Source organism: Galeopterus variegatus, unplaced genomic scaffold (genome assembly GCF_000696425.1).
Source record: "Galeopterus variegatus unplaced genomic scaffold, G_variegatus-3.0.2 Scaffold427, whole genome shotgun sequence".
In the NCBI taxonomy this organism is placed as follows: Eukaryota; Metazoa; Chordata; class Mammalia; order Dermoptera; family Cynocephalidae; genus Galeopterus; species Galeopterus variegatus.
Genome location: NW_007726538.1, coordinates 216,547 through 236,327, shown reverse-complemented (window position 1 = coordinate 236,327; position 19,781 = coordinate 216,547). Strand labels below are relative to the sequence as shown.

At 34.8% G+C, this 19,781-nt stretch overlaps 1 protein-coding gene across 1 annotated transcript; it reads left to right on the top strand.

The window, feature by feature from the left end:
- The first annotated feature begins 794 nt into the window (after nucleotides 1-794).
- On the top strand, nucleotides 795-19,781 carry LOC103587201 (protein RIC1 homolog). The gene is made up of 10 exons (XM_008568644.1): nucleotides 795-831; nucleotides 1,481-1,625; nucleotides 2,313-2,361; nucleotides 3,919-4,071; nucleotides 6,115-6,318; nucleotides 11,207-11,317; nucleotides 12,420-12,509; nucleotides 13,151-13,311; nucleotides 14,294-14,432; nucleotides 19,599-19,781. The coding sequence occupies exons 1-10, from the start codon at nucleotides 795-797 to the stop codon at nucleotides 19,779-19,781; spliced, it is 1,272 nt and encodes a 423-aa protein (XP_008566866.1).

The window sequence follows — 19,781 nt, the reverse complement described above, 5'->3', positions numbered from 1 at the left end:
CTTTTTTTTTTTTTCCTTTTTTTTTTTTTTCGTGACCGGCAACGGATCGCAACCCTCAGTGTCGTGCCCGTACCGGACCGGGACTGGCAACGGGATCGCAACCCTCGGCGTTGCACCCGCACCTCGCTCAGCCAGTGAGCAGGAACCGGTCTGTATGTGGGATCCGAACCCTCGGCGGGAGCGCCGCCGCACTTCCCAAGCGGCGCACTGTAGCAGTGCGCCACCGGGCCGGCCCCTAAAAGGTTTATTTAGCTCTATTTCCAATTTGTATACATCCTGCTCTTAGTTTTAATCTTTTATTTCTTTGGCTATAAAAAGCATGATTGTTTTATTTTGTATAAATATACAGTATTATATAATCCTAATATCTGAAGCCTTTTTGAGTTTATTTCTACTATGTTTTGGTTCTTTGGATTCTCACTTGTTTGTTTATGTGTTTTAGGATTTTTGACTGAGAGGCTGGTTATCTTCCTTGAAACTTACTCGTATTTGTGTGAATGCTTTGAGACCTGGATTACATTTGAGTTCTTCCAGAGAGTATTTGTGTTTGTTTCTGCTGGTCATCTGGGAGTACCACATCAATCTGGAACCCTTTACCTTGTATTCTCTGTTTGAGATTTTTTTTTGTATCACACTAATTACACAAATTACAAATCAGGATGGGGGCTGACTTGTGGCTGCCCATTATCAGAGGAGATTTATTTTCCATTCGGTTCTGTGGATAGAACATGAAAGTGTTCCTTGCTATTTCTTTTCCTTCTACATAGCAGTTTTTTTCTCATTCTTCTTATACCATGAATGTAGCCCTTTGTAGTCGCAGCTTTTACGTGGGTATCTTTTGTTAGATTCCCTGTCTTGTGCAAGCTCTGATCTTTATCTCCTGTCCCTCACATGCTGTTAGTCTTCAGAGCTAGAAGTCAGGATCTCCAGGGTTTGGCAGAAAAATGCAGAGCAAAAGCACTTTGTCTCAGAAATTTTGGTTGTTTTGAGGTGTTTGAGTATTCTGTTCAACATCTTAGTAGTTTCAGTGTGGAGACTCATTCAGGGTATCATTTGCTGTACTGTCAGAAATAGAAATTTGCTAAGATTTTCATCATTCTCATTGTATAACCTTTTTAAAGGCCCACATATGTTTTTCTCTAAGGACAGTTTTTGCTGCAACCTTATCCCAATTTTACAGAAACTGAGTTGCACAAAGCCAAAAACTTTTAAGATTATACAGTTGTAGTTATTTAAGCTAATAGTGGCAAACAGCTTTCATTTTTTATAAATCACTTATGCACTGAGTTTGCTTTGCTTAGATCAGGTCAAGACTAATGGCCTTATTGATTTTAAATAGCCCTAAAGGAGTAGGAGTTATTTCATTATTTGAAGCAGTCATGTCTTTCTGTTCATTTAGTTTTGAAAATATAGACTAAAAAATACTAAGGATTTCTGAAGCATTCATTTATTTTTAACTCTTCTCACTATTTCTTAACAGACATTTGGAACAAAACAGGAGCTGTTAAATTGATCAGATGGTCTCCTGACAATAGTGTTATAATAGTAACCTGGGAATATGGAGGCCTTTCTTTATGGAGTGTGTTTGGAGCCCAGCTGATTTGTACACTCGGGGGAGATTTTGCGTGAGTCAATAAAGACAAATTTTAGATAAAATAACTTCATTTTTTATCAGATAATACATCCATACAGAAACCTTGTGTCATAGAGCTACCGTTTTTGCCTTATTTGACTCTTACCCCAAAACAATTTGTATGGTTCAGAATTAATTTGTTCAGAATTTATTTATTCTCCATACAGCCATTCTCTTAAAGCTGACTGTTCATTCAATAAATATGTGTTTATTTATTGGACCCTGTTGTATATATGACAGCATGTTAGATTAAAGGCTGAATCAGATATAGTTCTGCTTTCAAGTAGCTTATCTCAAAGAACAGTAAGCCATTTACGTAAATACTATTAGGAAGTAGAAAGTTACATTATCTCATTGGGTTAATTAATGTAGGTTAACCCAGTGGGTTGATAGGAGTAGGTTGATATCTCTGCACACTTCATATACTACCTTGAATCTCAGTCCTGATGAAATGAGCACACTTTCCTAAACTGCATGACCCTGTCAAGAAGTCACTTGGGCATGGAAAAATGTAGCTGTACCTAGGTGTATTAGCCTATGGTTTTGTATTTATTCATTATTATGTATTTCTGTCTTGGAGGATCAAATCAATTTGATTTTTAAAAAACTAAAGCTAAATATTATGTGCATTGTATATAATCAGAAGGCTGTACTAAATTAAGTTTCTATTCTGCTTCAGTTATAGGTCTGATGGTACCAAAAAAGATCCCCTTAAAATCAACTCTATGGTAAGCACTTTCTATAAAAAGTTGGCATACTGTAAAAAACTTGGACTTTTCTTCTTTTTTTTTTTTCAGGTTGGTCTGATAAAATCACAAAGCTATTTGAGTCTCAGAGGACTCTTTCTTATATAATTCTTGCTTTGATGGGAGTTATTTTTTTTAATTGGGTGGCTGCCTGATTTCAAGTATTTGAGTTTTATTTTGATGTGTCCAGCAAGCCCCTGTCATCTTTGTAAAGATAATGACTGTTCAGAGAGGACTTTCTTTTTCCAAAGCATACTGGCACACTTCTCATTTAGTAGTAGCCTCCTTTCTTTTAACGTAAAGTAAAATGCTCATTGGGCATTTTACCTGAAGGATACGCATTTGTACATTACTTGAGCATATTTTTTAAATTTTCCATAAATGTGTGTCAAGAGAATTATAGTCACTGATGTAATAATATTTTAATTTATTACCTATTGTCAAGAGTTTCTTGTAGAAAACAATGAGATACAACCCCTGTCTTTACATAAAAACATTTTCTTTCTGTGGCCTCTCTGTGTACACCATCCTTGTGAAATTAGTGGCTATGTGTCTTATCACTCACTACCCTTCTTTCTTGCTCCACAGAGGAAGGCATTTTCTGATCTTGGGTTTCTCTAGGAATGAAAACCCACCATAGTTGCCTTAAATAGTGGTTCCCAACCTTTCACACCAAAGACTTTATTTCTTCCCACCTCCATTTTTAAAATGTTTTGATTAACAGCTTCTAATTGGCATTCAACAACCAGTGTTATCAGACTCACTATGTTGATATTTCAGTCACAAACTAAGAATCTAAGCATATTAATTAGCTTATCCAACTTTATCATGGGAAAATTTAAAACTTCTTCTAAGCTTTTGAACTTTTGCAACAATTTATGGACCCCCTATTATTTTCTTGGCTAGCAGATTGAGAATCACTAATCTTAAAATTTTTTATTATGGAATCTGTTTATAGAATATTAAAACTGAATGGGCTGGGAGAAATTTATTTGAACTTTCTCATTTTACAGAGGAAGAAATTTATACTCCGAGAAACCACACAGCTTGGTGAAGGTAATATAACAAAAATCCAAGCTGTAACGAAGCTCTAGTCTCACAGATTCCAATCCAGTATTCACTGCTCTGTGCAAAACCACAGCTGTTATAGATGCTTCTTTGCTAAGCTTCTACTACATGACCTCGGTTGTCTTCTATAAGTAATTTCTTTGTGTTTGAGAGGCAGCTAAATTAATGGAGAAGTTACAGAGAGCAGTATGTGTTTCTTAGGATTGAGATCTTGAAATTGGAGCTAAGAATGGTTGTAGTGTTTTCACTATTCTAGATACAGAGCAATGATGATTGTTTCCTCTAGAGATTGCTAAAATGTAATGGAAGGTGTGACTTTTATCTGTGTTGTTTGTCACAGTTTTTTCCAACCTTCAGAAGTCATTAATAATGCTATCATTGGTTATTTCAGAATTTAATTCTTCAAGCTAGGGAAGGTTAACAACAACTTTTTATGGCTTTGACTTTTTTCTCTCTCTTCCTCCCTCCAAGAGCTGGGGTGCAGAAGGCTATCACCTATGGGTAATCAGTGGATTCGATTCTCAAAACATCTCAGTTGGATCTGACCTCAGGAGTATAGTTAAACAACCTAGCATTCTGTTATTTCAGTTTATCAAAAGTGTACTCACTGTAAATCCTTGCATGGTAAGTGTATTTAAACCTCTGGGGCTTTTTTTTGGTTTGTTTGTTTGTTTGTTTTAAATGTCTTTCATATTAGAATTTCAGACCTTTCCTTATGAGACATATGAGGATACTTCAAAAAGTTTATGGAAAAGTGGAATTAAAAGGTAACACAAATCTTCCCATGAACTTTTTGAAGACCCCTCATGTATGTGAGTATACTCCTAAAATTGGCACACTGTCATCTTTTGTGTATTTTCTAAGATTCTTGTGTTTCTTTTTAGTTTACATTAAGTAAATACCAGAATTTTATTTCTGAACAGATTTTGTTGTTTTGTTGTTTTTCATAGGGCCACAAGAAATTTGAGGGAAAGCAGTGTTTACATATTTACTTGGATAACTTGAAAATTTTAATCTTTATCTAGTTTACTTTTGGGAAGCCCTGGGGTGGGACTGCCCAAGGAAGGGGGTCTACTTTCTTTTTTTTTTTTTTTTTTTTTAGTCTTTATGTGAATAACATTCTACAAAGTATGTTCCACCAGGCACTACTTATGAAAGATATTAGTAACAGTATATAGGATAAAATTCTGTTTTCATGTTAAGTATGAAATAAAGGAGTTAAAGCTGTAGAGAATTCTTTATTGTAGGACTCTAGAGTTTTAAATATGCTGATGAAAATCCAGGAGTTGCTGTATAAAAGCCAATGTTTCCCACACTTATTTAACTATGAATTTTAAGGAACACCTTGTCTAGGAACCTATTGAGGAAACAGTGCCCCAAAATTATAATATAAACTCTTCATGTTTATCAATATAATATATAAAAGTAATGTATATTGAAATATGTATATTACTATTATATATTGTCAGTATGTAATACATTTTTAATAATTAAGATAAGTACATATCTTAATACCTACCATCAGTGGCTTTTTAATGGATATTTGGTGTAATAAGTTTTTAATTAAAACTTACAACACATTGAGAAGGAATGTGAAAATAGTCTGGATCTCAGATCCCTTTACTGCAGTTGAATATTAAGGATCCCCAGAAAAATGAGAATAAGGTATTTCTTTCTTCCCTCCCCCATCCCAAATAATAATTTTAAAGCACCCTTGAGTTTGATGTCAAAACAGCATTTGGACTAAAATGGAAAGGGAGCAGGTACAGTTCCACTCTGTTTGATTTGAATAGTTAATATTCTGCCTACCTTTGAGAAGACTGGCCTAACTGAAAACCAGGGCAGAAACTCTCTCATTTGTCTGGATATCCTGAGAACCTGGGACAGTCCTTGGCATTAACCAAGCATTCACCAAGTGATTATTGAATTGTTCTGAACCAGAACTACCGACTTAGGCTTCTCTTCCTCCTCCTCTGTGGCTTAGAAGATTCTCCAGCATCCAGTTATCCCCATTCCTAATCCACTCCCTCCTCTTGCCATGTGGGTACATGGGTGAGCATACACAAACTCTGACGAGACATGTCTTACTGTTTGTGAAACAAATTCATAAACGGTAAACAGTGGTACTTATATCCAGTTTTTCAGATGGAAAAATCTCCCATAGCATTGCCATTTTGGAGTAGTAATGAAAGATACTACTATAGCAGTCATAAACCTGGGCATGATTACAACCATATGATAAAATATACTTCAACAAAGATTTTATTTGCACTGAGAAGTAATCATTAATATTGCTTGCTCTCTCTAAATAGTGCATGAAATCATTATGTAGTCCTTCTTTGAAGAAAATCCTTATTGAGATATGTGGTACATTTTCTGTTATGAAACTAAATCAGTGTACAGTTGATCCTTGAGCAACACATGTTTGAACTGCATGGGTCCACTCATGTGGAACCCTGTAAATAGATGGCTTTTCATATGTGTGGGCTCCATAGGGCCAACTCCTTAAGTACTTAATTACTTAAGTAACAACTCAGGGGAAGTTATATGCAGATTTGCGAGGGAGGTCAATGATCAACTGTATTACTTACTTTCCCCTACCTAATATTGAGTTATTTTTATTTGCTTTCCTCCTTTGCCCCCTTTTTTTCTCTTTCCCTCTTTTAGAATAGTCAGGAACAGGTGTTGCTTCAGGGAGAGGATCGTTTGTACTTGAACTGTGGAGAGGCCTCACAAACCCAGAATCCTAGGAGTTCTTCAGCACACTCTGAGTATAAGCCCAGTCGGGAAAAGAGCCCATTTGCAGATGGAGGTTTAGAGTCTCAGGGTTTAAGCACTTTACTTGGACATCGGCATTGGCATGTTGTACAGGTAAGTCTTCATATACTGATTAGTAGTGACTTAGCCCTTGATAACATATCACCTGAAACAGATGTTTAAATATTTCATCTCTTATTTCAGAAAACAGAATCTTCTTAACCTTTTTGACTGTCACATCTCTCTTTTGCTTTTCTGTGTTCTTTTCCTCTTCTATTCACTTGATGTAGAAAGTCTCTCCATCTGTATCAAGTCTGTTGGTAGTGTCAAGAACTAGAAGTTATGTTTTATCCTCTCATTGAAGATAACTGTTTATTTTACTTTCAGCCTCTTTCTTATTTGTATAAATCTTGCTCCATGGATTTACATAGGCATGGAAAGTGGTAATATCAGCTAGCACCCTGTGCAATATAGTCCTGATGGGACCACACTAAGGTCAATCACCTGACTTTGGACCCAAATTTCTGACTTGTGATCAGTCTAGAACTTTTTTGTTAATAAGAGTATTATTATTTAATCTTGCTCTGGTTTACTCATTCTAATATCACGTTTAAATTAGCAGTTTCTTTTAGTAATTCTGATAAATTGGCATTTAACATGGAAATTAGTTCTGAATCTTGATACCTATTAAAATTAGTTTGGGAAAATCAAGAAGTTGAAGTTTCTTAAACTTGCTTACATAGTTTCAAAGTCTTGAGTGTTTTCCTTCTCCCTTTGATACAAAACTGTTTTAGGTATATCAGAGCCTACTCTTGGATTAGTTTCTTTTAGTTTCTATCTCCACAATTCTTTGCCTTACTTCTACTCTCTTTATTTTTACTTTACTAGCATACTTCAGCTCCCGTGTGGTTTTTGGTTGACTTTGAGTGGAGGTAATGGAAGACAGAAAAATTGTCATTATGTGAAAAATTGAAGGAATATCTCCTATATTGACGTGGTATACACTAAAAGAAAATGTATTTAACATATTAATAAATACATAGAATCAAACAACATACATGCCATTTTATAATTAGTAACAATTTTTAAATAAAACTGCATCAGCTACTTACTTGACTAAAATTTTCCACTGCTCCCTTCTCTCCTATAGCCATTTCTCTACTATTTTCATTTCCCCATACTTTGAACTATTCATTCTACACTGACCTAGCGTCAATGCCAGTCCTGCCTAGCCAGGTCTGTGTTACCAGAGAGCCAAGTAGAGCAGAGGATCAAAGAAGGTAGGTCTGGAACTCAAAAATCCATCAGGCAATAACAAAAATTGAATTTCCTTCCAGCTCAAAAATTCAGTGATTCTGTAATTCTTAGACTTCTATGAAGCACCCATATAAGAATTTTAGGGCTGATTTTAGGACTTTAGGTAGCAAAACTCTTCTGTCATTCTGTTCTTTAGATAACTAAAGATATTTAGAAAGATACTACTGACCTTGAGCTGAAACTTAGAATTTGCCTATTTGGCAGTATTTCTACTTGGAGTTGCCCTACACTTTGTTTGCTGGCACTTTGTTTGCAGCCACGTGATTCAATGCAGTGTGGTGGCAGTGTTTCAGTAGAGTGGTTTACAGTGTCTATGTTATGCTGAAGCTTTACCTTCCAGGCTTTTTAGCCATTAATGATGGCTCCCTGAAGAAACGTGGGTGCCTGGTTTTAATTCCCCCTTCAAATACCCTCTTTTCTAAGATAAGTGACCACATCCTCCATCAGAATCTGTTTGTGTGATTTATACTTTGTATGATTCTTATATAGCTTAGAGTTTATCTAATGTGCTCCAACTAATTCTGCTCTTTCAGTTCCTCATCTAGAGTACTAGACGTTTTGTTTGTTTAAGCCTTTCTACCTTACATTCCTTAGCTTCCAGATTAGAAGAGTGTATGTTAATTTTGTTTTCCTTTCATTAAAGCAAAACAAATACATACTTGTCAGAAGCAGGTCTAGTAGCTGGTGGTAAAGACTGTGCTTTTTCCTTTCTTTAATTTTCCTAGCTACAAATTTTTTAAATTTTGGAAATAGTTTATTGATAGATGGAGCACAATGTGAAATTAAAAAACAAACAAAACCTTCTAGGTTTAGGCTGTGTACCTTCTCAGGCTGCCATTTATTTTAATGTTCAGTATTTTGTATGATGTAAACATTTATTTCTGAAAGGTGCATAAATCATCATTATTCAGTGTTCTGAAGGTGTTGGTTTTATAGTTAACCTGGCTATTTGGAAACAATAAGCTTCACAAAATGTGGAGATAAGCACCTGCGGTGTATTGGGCACTAAGTTAGGAATGTCAACAGAGAGGACTTTAAAGGCTATTTTACTTATAATGATATGTTCTCATCCTATACTGTGTGTCACATATATCAGGTGTGGTATTTGGAACAGATCAAATCTGCTAGGAGGACAGCTTCCACAATCTCAACAGTTACAGACAAAACTTGTCTAGCCAGGAGACAGGGTTTTGGCAGAATGACTTGTAAAAATTTTTTTTAAAAGTAGATTGAGAGTCATTAAGAGAGACTGAAAAATCCTGAGATAAGAAGGGTAAAGATTCTGTACCTTAGCACTCAGTTTTCCAGTGATGTGGCATGACTTTTGTGCCTTGAGTATACACTCATGACCTGAGTTTCTTCATTATTCATTAGCTGTGTCTTTCCTTACTTCTGCCATTTTCTGCTCTCAGTATTAGGGGTAAAGCTCAGAGTTCAGATGACACATTGATCAATAAAGGAGACCTATGGGGAAAATACAAGTTTTTGTTCCAGTGTCTATTTCATAACATCTTCAGACACAAAAATGCATGAAAAATAAAGCTTCATTTTAAACTTACATCTTGAGTTTTGAAAATAAACAATTTGCAATTTGTGGCACTTCATAGACTTTTTCAGGTTAAAAAATAAATTCTCTCATATAGATATTCATCAGAGTGTGAACAATTGACAAGATTTAACTTTGGTTCTCATGATTAGGAACTCTTCATGTTGGAATCCATTTTTGCAATGAGATTCCAGCTTCCATATTACCCATCCACATGTATTTTATAAATACTAATGAAACACCAAGGTTAGGGGGAGGTGAGGATTCCTTTTAGTGTCATAGGTGGCTGGTGCAATTATACTCAGGTACATTCTTCAAGTGACTTTTTTGCTTTTCCTAATCCAAAATAACAATAATAATAATTTCACTTACAGCCTCCTAGAAGACTATTATTTTACCACCCAATTATTACCTCAAGTTTACTGTTATTCTGAACTAATTTACTCATCATGGTGAGTTTTATTAATTGACCTGAATGATAACAGCATATCTGTTAAGATTCAAGTTAAACATTCTTCAAGCATATTATCATTACGCTGTTATCTTTAATTCTTTAAGGTAGGCTTACACAAGCCAGCACTGGAGTTAAGAACTTCCTAATGTACTAAAAGCTATTAATGTAGCTGGATTTTAAATTGACTTACTAGAAAATAAATGAAATCTAACAAATAGCTTTATGAATAAACTTTCAAGGTTAATACAGATGTTTTCAGCATATTGCTTTTAGTTGACTTTTGTTTTATTTTCACATTACACAAATAATCAATAGATTTGATTGCAACTCAGCTTTTTAATCTGGCTTTCTTTTTTTAAATATGTGATAATTTTTCTTTGAGTAAAATGAAAATAAGTTTGAATAAAACCAAAGCTTTTCTCATTCCAGGAACAAAAGACTCTTTCTTTGTTCTGTTATTCTGTTAATTCTCACTCTGCTCCCACGACATGCTCATGAAAACTGTTGAGTTATTAGGCTTGTAGAGAGATCACAGTCTCAATAAGGCTAGCATTTACTTAATCTATATTGATATCCTATAGAGGATTAAGTTTAAAAGTTTTGTTAGGGTGATATAAACAAAGATGTAAGACAGACAACTTGGGAAAATATATTTACCACATATTAAGAGTTAATATATGTAATATATTAAGAGTTCTTGTAGGTGAATAAGTTGAACACCCCCCCAAAAATAGTAGCTTATACACACTTACATATTTATGGATGTTTGTTTAGAGAGACAGAATAAAAGCTTAAGTGGTTATCCCTGAGCAACAGGGAAAATTTCATTTTACTTACACGCTTTTATATTGTTTAATTTTATAAGCATTGCTTTTATTGATCAAAAAGATATGAAAGTAATAAAAATATTTTCATTAAAAACCAAAACTCTTGCTGAGGCTATAATTTTATTACGTAAGTTTCTTTTGGGATGTTTCACATCAGCAACCCAAACTATTCATCTCCATAATTTATGGCTGCCCTCATGGGTGCTTCTCTAAATATCTCTTGCGTGTGTATTTATTGAGTTCAGTATTTAAAACAAACAAAAACATTGTGGAGGAAAAAAGGAAAATCTGATGTCCGGAAACTTGAAATGGTTAAGACGTAAGATGTGAAATTTTGGCTCATATACAAATGGTAAATTCCAAGTGCTTTGCTACTAATACCCCTTTATTTGGGGGCACCTTAAACGTTTACAGGAAGATGAATCTCATATTGTGATAATTTAATGCTTTAACTTTAAATATATTTCATAAGTCTTGCCAAACTGATGTGTTATTTTCTATAGATTTCCAGCACCTATCTAGAGAGCAATTGGCCTATACGGGTGAGTTGCTATTTTGTTGGTGTTAACTTTTGTTAGATAGCATTTGCTGCAGGAGGCATTCTGAGAATTAAAATTTTAATACTTGATTCATTGTGCATTGCTAGTGTGTTAACATCTATAATTTTGTCATATAAATATAATTATATAAACTATAAATATTTGGATTATAAAATTCAGCATTTTATATTTAATTCACTTAGGAAACATTTATTAATAGTCTGTTTGCCTGACACATTACCAAGCTCTTTATACCTAATAAAGTTTATAGGTATAAACTTCTCCAGGGAAGAGTTCTTAATTTTTTTTTTTTAAACAGTTTTCAGCTATTGATAAGCTTGGACAGAATATTGCTGTGGTTGGCAAGTTTGGTTTTGCGCATTACTCTTTACTCACGAAGAAATGGAAACTTTTTGGAAACATTACCCAGGTTAGTCTTTTTGAAATTAAAATCCTATTTCTCAAAGTATAAGAGAACTACAATAAGAAATAACTATAAAGTAAACCATTGTTTACTTACAAAAATAAAATCAAATATTAAAAAGTGATGTTGGAAAATATCTGTCAATTCTGATAAAGTACTTGGTATTTGATAAGGAATCTTGTGTTGAAATAGTGGGTTTTTCAGAAAGGACATTGTTGGGTGGGAGGGGGTGGGGAGGAGGGAGGGAGGTTTCGGTAATGGGCAACAATAATCAACCACGTTGTATATTGGGGGAAAATAAATAGATAGGTAGATAGATAGATAGATAGATAGATAGATAGATAGATAGATAGATAGATAGATCGAAAGAAATAGTGGGTTTTTAATTCTTGTTAAGAACATTAACTATAATTCTTTAGCTTGAGGATTTACTCTTACATTTCAGGTTGAGATCATCAGATGTGATCAGAATAAATTTCCACAAAATTTGAGATCATTCTCTACTTGTCTGTATATGACATATATTTTTGTGTAGCATACAGTGTATACAAGTATACTTCAAAAAGTTCATGGAAAAATAGAATAAAAGATACATGAATCTTTCCATGAACTTTTTGAAGACCCCTCATATATATGCAGTTGGATTTTGCAAGAATCAAATACAAGGAAAAGAGAGGGAAATTACCATTTAATAGGTTACTATTGTGTATCACACACTTTGTTACTTTCATGTATGTTATCTTATTAATCTTTAAAACAACCCAGTGAGGGCACTATTGTCACTCACCATTTGATAAAAGAGAAGCTAGGATTCACTCATCTGATAAATGATAAAGCCAGAATTTAAACCAACATCTGATGGTCGAGGGAATAATGATATTATATGGTACCCAATTATTCTGAATGATGTATTTGCTTCCTTGCAGAAATATTTATTTTTAAAAATAGGATATGAATTGTTATTAATAAAGACCCTAGAGTAATAACTGGTGGGAGAGAGAGGAGAACAGAAATAATTTGAACTTTTATTGCCTGCTATTTTGTAAATGTATTACTTTCTTATAATTTTAGGTAACATAATTAAGGTAAACATTTTTTTTCTTTTAAGGAGCAAAATATGATTGTAACAGGTGGCTTAGCCTGGTGGAATGATTTTATGGTCCTTGCATGTTATAACCTAAGTGACCATCAAGAAGAGGTAAGTTTTTTTTCCTCTCAGAAATAACAGATTTTCATATTTTAAAGCTATTAAGCAGTATTTTATTTTATATAGAAAATAGTCTAGTTTAAACTGAAGAAAACATTTTATTTTTTAAATCAAGAATTAGCATTTTTTAGCTAATGGGGTTTTCAGGTTACTAGTATATTTTAAAATTTTTTAAAGTGACAATTGGGACTTTTAAGATAACCTCTTCTAAGGATTTTAGCCATTAGACATTCTCTATAAATTTGAAAATAATAAAAAATAGTTAAAAGCAAAAAAGTTTAATATAAAAATGGCTGTCCTCAGAGATAGATTTATTAAATTATTGATTTATGTGGTTTTTTGTTTGTTTTGAGAAACTGCCAGTCTCATTAGGTGAGGTTTAACTATGCAAGTCTAAAAGGAATATCTCATAACAGTGCATTCACCGATTTGATCACTTCATTTTGGTTATTTGTAGAATGAGTCTAGTCTGTCAAAATGTAAACGTAATCCATTGTTAAAGCTTAGATAGGTCTTTCAACTACTGTTACTTGAAAAAAAATTCAGTAGATAAAAAGCAGCATGTCTAAAGTATTTAGTCATCTCTGGTAGTCATCTTGTTTTTATAATTTTTTTATTTTTGTTTTCTTCAGCTCAGAGTATACTTGCGAACATCAAATCTGGACAACGCCTTTGCTCATGTCACCAAAGCACAAGCAGAAACATTACTGCTTAGTGTCTTCCGGGACATGATAATAGTATTTAGAGCAGACTGTTCAATATGCCTTTATAGTATTGAAAGAAAATCTGATGGGTAAGTTTATGGCATATGACAAGTCACTTTTTGCTCCTATTTTTCATGTTTCCTCTGTGGTGTTTATTTTCTCAATACAGTTATTCTACTTTATATTTAGGGTTTTTTTGTTGTTGTTTTTTTTAAGAAGTGAAAAAGCAAGGTGTTTGCATTAGTGATATTCATATAGTAGCTGTGAAAAAAGAAATAGCCCACTTACCTGTTTTTCAGCTAATCTTAGATTCATTTGAAAAATGTAGTTTGGGATGAGGTAAAACCCTTAGATACTGAATTTTTTTCACAACCTTCAAAGTGAGTGGTTACTAACTATCCTAATGTTCCACACACTTGGGGAAATTTGAAGGAATTCCACAGCGTTAAAGCCTTAGGAAGCGCGTCCTTAGCGGACTTGCTTATATTTCCTCTGAGCTAGATACCTATAGTTTGGGACAGGCAAAACTGGCAGTCTTGATGCTGCTGTATGTTGCTTTATATTCTTGGCATCTGGTCAGCTTGCAGCATTTAGACCACACCTCTTCAGTTCTATTTTTTTCTCAGAGATTTTGTTTGTTATGTATTTGCTGAAGTAGCACAGTGGTTGGGGAGTAATGAAAAGATAAAAATTAAGACATCTTACTAGCCTTAGTGATTGAACCTTCATCCTTTCTCAACCAACTGGTTTTTGGGGGGGAGTTAGGGGTTTTTTCTTTTTATTTTTTTTTCTTAAACATTTCTATTTTTAGAGCTTCTATCTTAGTTTTTTTCTTCCCTCCTACATCTTACTCCCTTTCCCTCTCATCCCTGTATGTGTTCTTTTGATCTCTCAACTTTGTCAGTCTCCTGATTGAAGGATATTTGGGGAGGAGAGGATGATAAGTAGAAAACATTTGGGTCTTCCATAATCATGAAATCTAATACTATTAGTAGCAGAAAAGGGGAAAAAAAAACAAAAAACACCTTTTTAACAATGTCGTTGAGGTATGTGGGTTTCTTTTTTTGACAGTCCAAATACTACTGCTGGTATTCAAGTTCTTCAGGAGGTCTCCATGTCACGCTACATTCCTCACCCTTTCCTGGTAGTATCTGTCACTCTGACATCAGTGAGTACAGAGAATGGAATCACCTTGAAAATGCCACAGCAGGTATCATTTCATTATCAGAGCTCTTGGGAGTTTACATCTCAGTGTTTAGTGTTTTAAGTTGGTACTAGCAACTATTTATTTGTTCAGCAAATAAATAGTAAGTGTGTAGAATGTACCTTGTAGGAAGATGCTGGGTTGCAGTGGCAAACTGAACAGACATGTCTTCTGCTCAGACATTAAACAGACAATTACATAATTAATTGTTCCTGTGATGTGTGTACCAAAAAGTGGTATAGATCACTGTGAGAGCTTATAACAAAAACATGGTGTGGTCCGAACAGAGAAGATTTCTGTACCATTTAGACTGAAACCTGGAGAACAAGTAGAGAGTAAGTAAAAAGGGGGAACTTCAGGCAGAGGGAACAGTAATATAAAGCCCCATAGACAAGAAAGAATTCATTCAGGGGATTCTAAAAACTTTAGAGTTGACTGAAACATGGAGTGTGACAAATTAAGAGTCTTACAGGTAATGCTGATAATTTTAACTTCAAGTCTGAAGTGTTTTAAGGTGGGTATTATTAGATCTAAGCTTTATAATGTTTAAGGAGGAAAATGAACTGGAGTGAGACAAATCTGGATCTAAGGAGAACAGTTGGGAGGCCATTGTAATGATCTAAGTGAATGGTGTTTGTGGCCTGAACTTGGGCAGTGAGAAAGGAGAAAGAATATAGAACATAGAGGACTCCAAGATTAGTTAATTATAAGGAAAGAAGATGTAACCGCATAGTTTCTGGGTGATGTAACTGTGTATGCAGTGATGCAACCAGGACCCAGGGTGCATAACTTCCAGGGCTTCTTCCAATATATAACAGTTTCCAAAGTTTATGTCAACTGGAAACCTGTTGTCAAAGGAAAATTCTGTGAAGATTTATTTGTCGTCCCTGATTGCCCAGTCTGTCTTTTACATCCTATTGAGGCACTTCCATTAAACCTCAACATTTCATAAAATATTTAGAAAACAATGCACTAGACTCTCCAGTTCTGGAGAATTCAGCTGCTTCATTAGAGAGCCTCTTCCACTGCAGTTATAATTGTTACAAGCTTTTATTTGTGTGGATCTAAAATCTGAATTGTAACAGTCTATTTCAGTTCTCTATTCTTTGGAACAGGAAATAATAAAAGCTACTCCCTCTTCACATGAAGACCCTGAAAATATTTGCAGACAGTTATCATTCTTTAGCTTCCCCTTCTCTCCCCCCGGTCCGGTACGGGGGCAACACTGAGGGTTGCGATCCGTTGCCGGACACGGAAAAAGACAAAAGAAAAAAAAAAAGAAAACAATGCACTAGACTCTCCAGTTCTGGAGAATTCAGCTGCTTCATTAGAGAGCCTCTTCCACTGCAGTTATAATTGTTACAAGCTTTTATTTGTGTGGATCTAAAATCTGAATTGTAACAGTCTATTTCAGTTCTCTATTCTTTGGAACAGGAAATAATAAAAGCTACTCCCTCTTCACATGAAGACCCTGAAAATATTTGCAGACAGTTATCATTCTTTAGCTTCCCCTTCTCTCCCCATACTTTTCTTATGTCTTTTCATCTGCATGCTGAATATTACCGTATCTCCAACTGTCTCATGATATTTGTTCTAGACTTCTTAGCCATCTTGGTGTCCCTTTTGTAGATAAACTTGTAATTTTTTTTCTCCTTTAAAATATAGCTCCCATTTCCTCTGTAAACTGTATTTCATGAAACCACGTAGTCCTAGTTGATAAGGGAAAGTTCTGCTTTGTAGACAAATTCTAGCTAAAAAATGTGGAATGAATGTGAGAATTACGGAATCACCATTTTGCAGCCCTGAGAAAATAACTGATTCAGGTAGTGATCATTACTGATGAAACATTACAATGAAGGGATCAGGTTGTCACATGCAAGCCTTATTAATCATCAATCTTAGCATGACTAAAAATGGGAAAACCGGATGTCATATGCTTCTTGAGGTGATGTAACATGAAGTTCACGTGAAGAATTAATGCCAAAAACATTGAACCTAAATCAAATCAAGCATCTGGAGTCATCTTCCATTCACAGGAAATAGAAGTTTAGTCTGATTTACACCACAAGGAAGCAGAATGCGGGACATTCTATAGGACAGCTACAAGTCAATCACACGGGGGAAAAAGGAGAGGCTCTTGTAGATTAAAGAAGGCATTCAGAGCCATAACAACCAAAAGCAGTGACTAAGCTCCTTTGTGAGGCTAATGTGATCACTACACTACAGAAGCAAGTCATTTGTATCCTCATTTAAACCAGCTATGAAAAGATACTGTTGAAATAGTCAGGGATATTTAAATATTAATTGAGAGATAACACCAAGGAATAATTGCAAATTTTATTAGATGCACAGAAGCAAGTCATTTGTATCCTCATTTAAACCAGCTATGAAAAGATACTGTTGAAATAGTAAGGGATATTTAAATATTAATTGAGAGATAACACCAAGGAATAATTGCAAATTTTATTAGATGCAATATTAGCATTGTGGTTACATAAACAAATGTCCATATATTTTAGGAATGCATATAGAGGTAAAATGACATGATATATTACTTTTAAACAGTTTGGCAAAATTTTAAAAAAGAAATAAGGAATAGATGGAGCAATTGTGGCAAAATCTTGGTATTTGTGAATCTGGAGGATGGGAATATGGTGATTTATTGTATTATTTTCCATACTTTTTATTGTCTTTGAAGTTTTCATATTAGTATAAAAAGGGATTCTTTGTATATCCCAGATATAGTAGGCAATCAGTGGCATTACTAGTACTGGGTATCCCATGAGAGGGCCTTTCACAAAGAGATGTTTAGCTTGGCAAAGAACAGATTAAGAAGTAAGTTGAAATATAATAGGAAATTGATTACATCTGGTACAGAGGGATGACCAAGAATACTACAGCAAAGCGAATCTTGACTTAATATTAAAGATTTTTAAAAATAGTAACAATGAGAAGTGTTCAATAGTAAAATAGCCTCTCTCATGAGAGAGTGAGTTCCTTGTTCCTAAAACTCCCAAGGAGAATCATCTGCCAGGGATTTTCTAGGGTAAGAGATGGTGTTTTGGTTTCCTTCACATTTAGGATTTTGAGCATATTAGGTAGCCCCTGCTTTTTCTGAAAACTTTATTAAAATTGCCTGAGAGAGCTGTTGCAGTCACCTGTATGTATTCAACAGATAATGTTGAATGAGTAGGTATTAATAATACCCACTCATTGAAGAAAAGTGTATTTTTTTTTAATGAAATGTACTGTGAAATGTAGTGGTGAAATCTACCATCTTAAAACTTAGGGTGGTCATTGTGAACGTTAGTCATATTGTGGTGAATTGCAGTAAATGCTCTTAAGGTCTGTTGAAGTATTTGAGGAGTTTGTCCTTATGCCAATTCCTAGACAGTCCTACTGTTTTTGTTTATTTTGGTGGCTATGCTGGTACAATCCTATTTTTCTGATTCATGCATTCGCATATTTGTTTTCTTCTGCCATCTAGGTACATTTTATGATTATCTGAGTGTCAGACTCTTAACATAGTTCCCACAGATTTTTTAAATTCCATTTTCCTTTTCATACCTCCAAGTTATTGGCTTTTTCTCATTGGTTATCAAATGTTTAGTTTTGCCATTTCTTTATACACAACCCCTTGTAGAATCTGAAAACAGTAATAAGCAAGAGTATTTTGTATAACTATTTTGCAACTAGAATGTATAGGGTGGCTGCTCTTTTCCTGAATGAGCCCTAAATGACACTGGGAGCTTCAATTGAGCCAACAAGCATCAAAACCTGGGAAATAGGGCCGAGCCCGTGGCGCACTCGGGAGAGTGCGGCGCTGGGAGCGCAGCATCGCTCCTGCCGCGGGTTCGGATCCTATATAGGGATGACCGGTGCGCTCATAGCGCTCACTGGCTGAGTGCGGTGTGGCCAGTCTCAAAAAGGACAAAAAAAAAAAAAACCTGGGAAATAATCCCACATCTTCCAAATAGTCATTCTTTCCTTTCAGAAATTCTTCTTTGGTTTCTGATTGTACTTCCCCATTTCTCTTCTTACCTTCAGAAGCTCAGTTGATGGCCCAGTATACTCTTTTCTCTGTGTATACTGTGCCTCAGAAAACTCATCTATTTTTCTGTTTACCAACCTTCCTTTATGCTTATGATGGCATATTCATCTCTGGTCATCACTCTTAACATTTTTAAGATTGAAAATCTTAAGATTTTTTTATATTTAATAGAAAAAAAAGAAAAGAAATTCTTTGGTTTTCCTTTACCTAATTTCTTTTTCTAATTTCTATGTGATAACCTTAGTTTTTCTAGCACTTCACCTAGATTTGATACCTTCAAATCATCATCTTTCGTTCAGCTCTCTTTTTCTGCCTTACATGTCTAGGATAAGCACAGCAGTAAATTTTTTTTTTTTTTTTTAGTCAATATGCTCTTCCTCTTTACAGGTGAAAATGACTTTATTTATATCCAGGATTTGCTTTAAAACAGTGCTTCTCAAACTTTAATGTGCGTAATTGTTTAAGCTGGGTGATAGTGCTCAATAGGACATCATTATTCTAGGCTTTCTACTCTGGAGTTTGATTGAAATTTTCTATAATAAAAAGGCACACTATTTCCTCATTCTTAAAGTCAACACCCATGATGTCTGCCTCTCCCCAGTAATCCATCCTGATTAACTCAGATTTTTTAATAGCTTCCTTATTCAAGAACCATAAGTAGTGGCTGATTTCCTGCCACTCTTTCACCTGGCTTTCTAAGCCCTCTTCAACTACAGTACCAACCCTTTCCTTTCTACCCATGTGTATTCTTATCTTTCAAGTCCCACCTCATCCATTAAACCTTCTCTAGCTATGCCAGCTAGATCACTAAAATGATCTCTCATTTTTATGAACTTCTGAATTTTGCTTAGTTTTTCCAGGATGATTCAGCTCTGCCCCTAATTTTATGTTCACTTGTATTGTTCATTAATTGCATTATGTGTTAAGCTTTGTTTCACTCTAGCCCAAAAGCTCCCCTTGTATTCCTATAAAGCCTAGCAGAATGGCTAGACATAGTACCACCTCAATAAATATTGATGATTGTTTAACCTGTAAACCTTATGGATTTGGGAGGGAGTGGAAATTGCCAAAAACATACCTATAAATTAGTACGAATCCAATTTCTTTTTCTGAAATTGCAGGCTCGTGACGCAGAGAGCATTATGCTAAACCTTGCAGGACAGCTCATCATGATGCAGAGGGACAGGTCAGGCCCTCAGATCCGGGAGAAGGACAGTAACCCCAATCAGAGGAAACTTGTAAGTAAAGTACAAGTCATTTCTAACATTAAGAAGGGATTAGCTTGCAGGAATAAAAGAATTTAA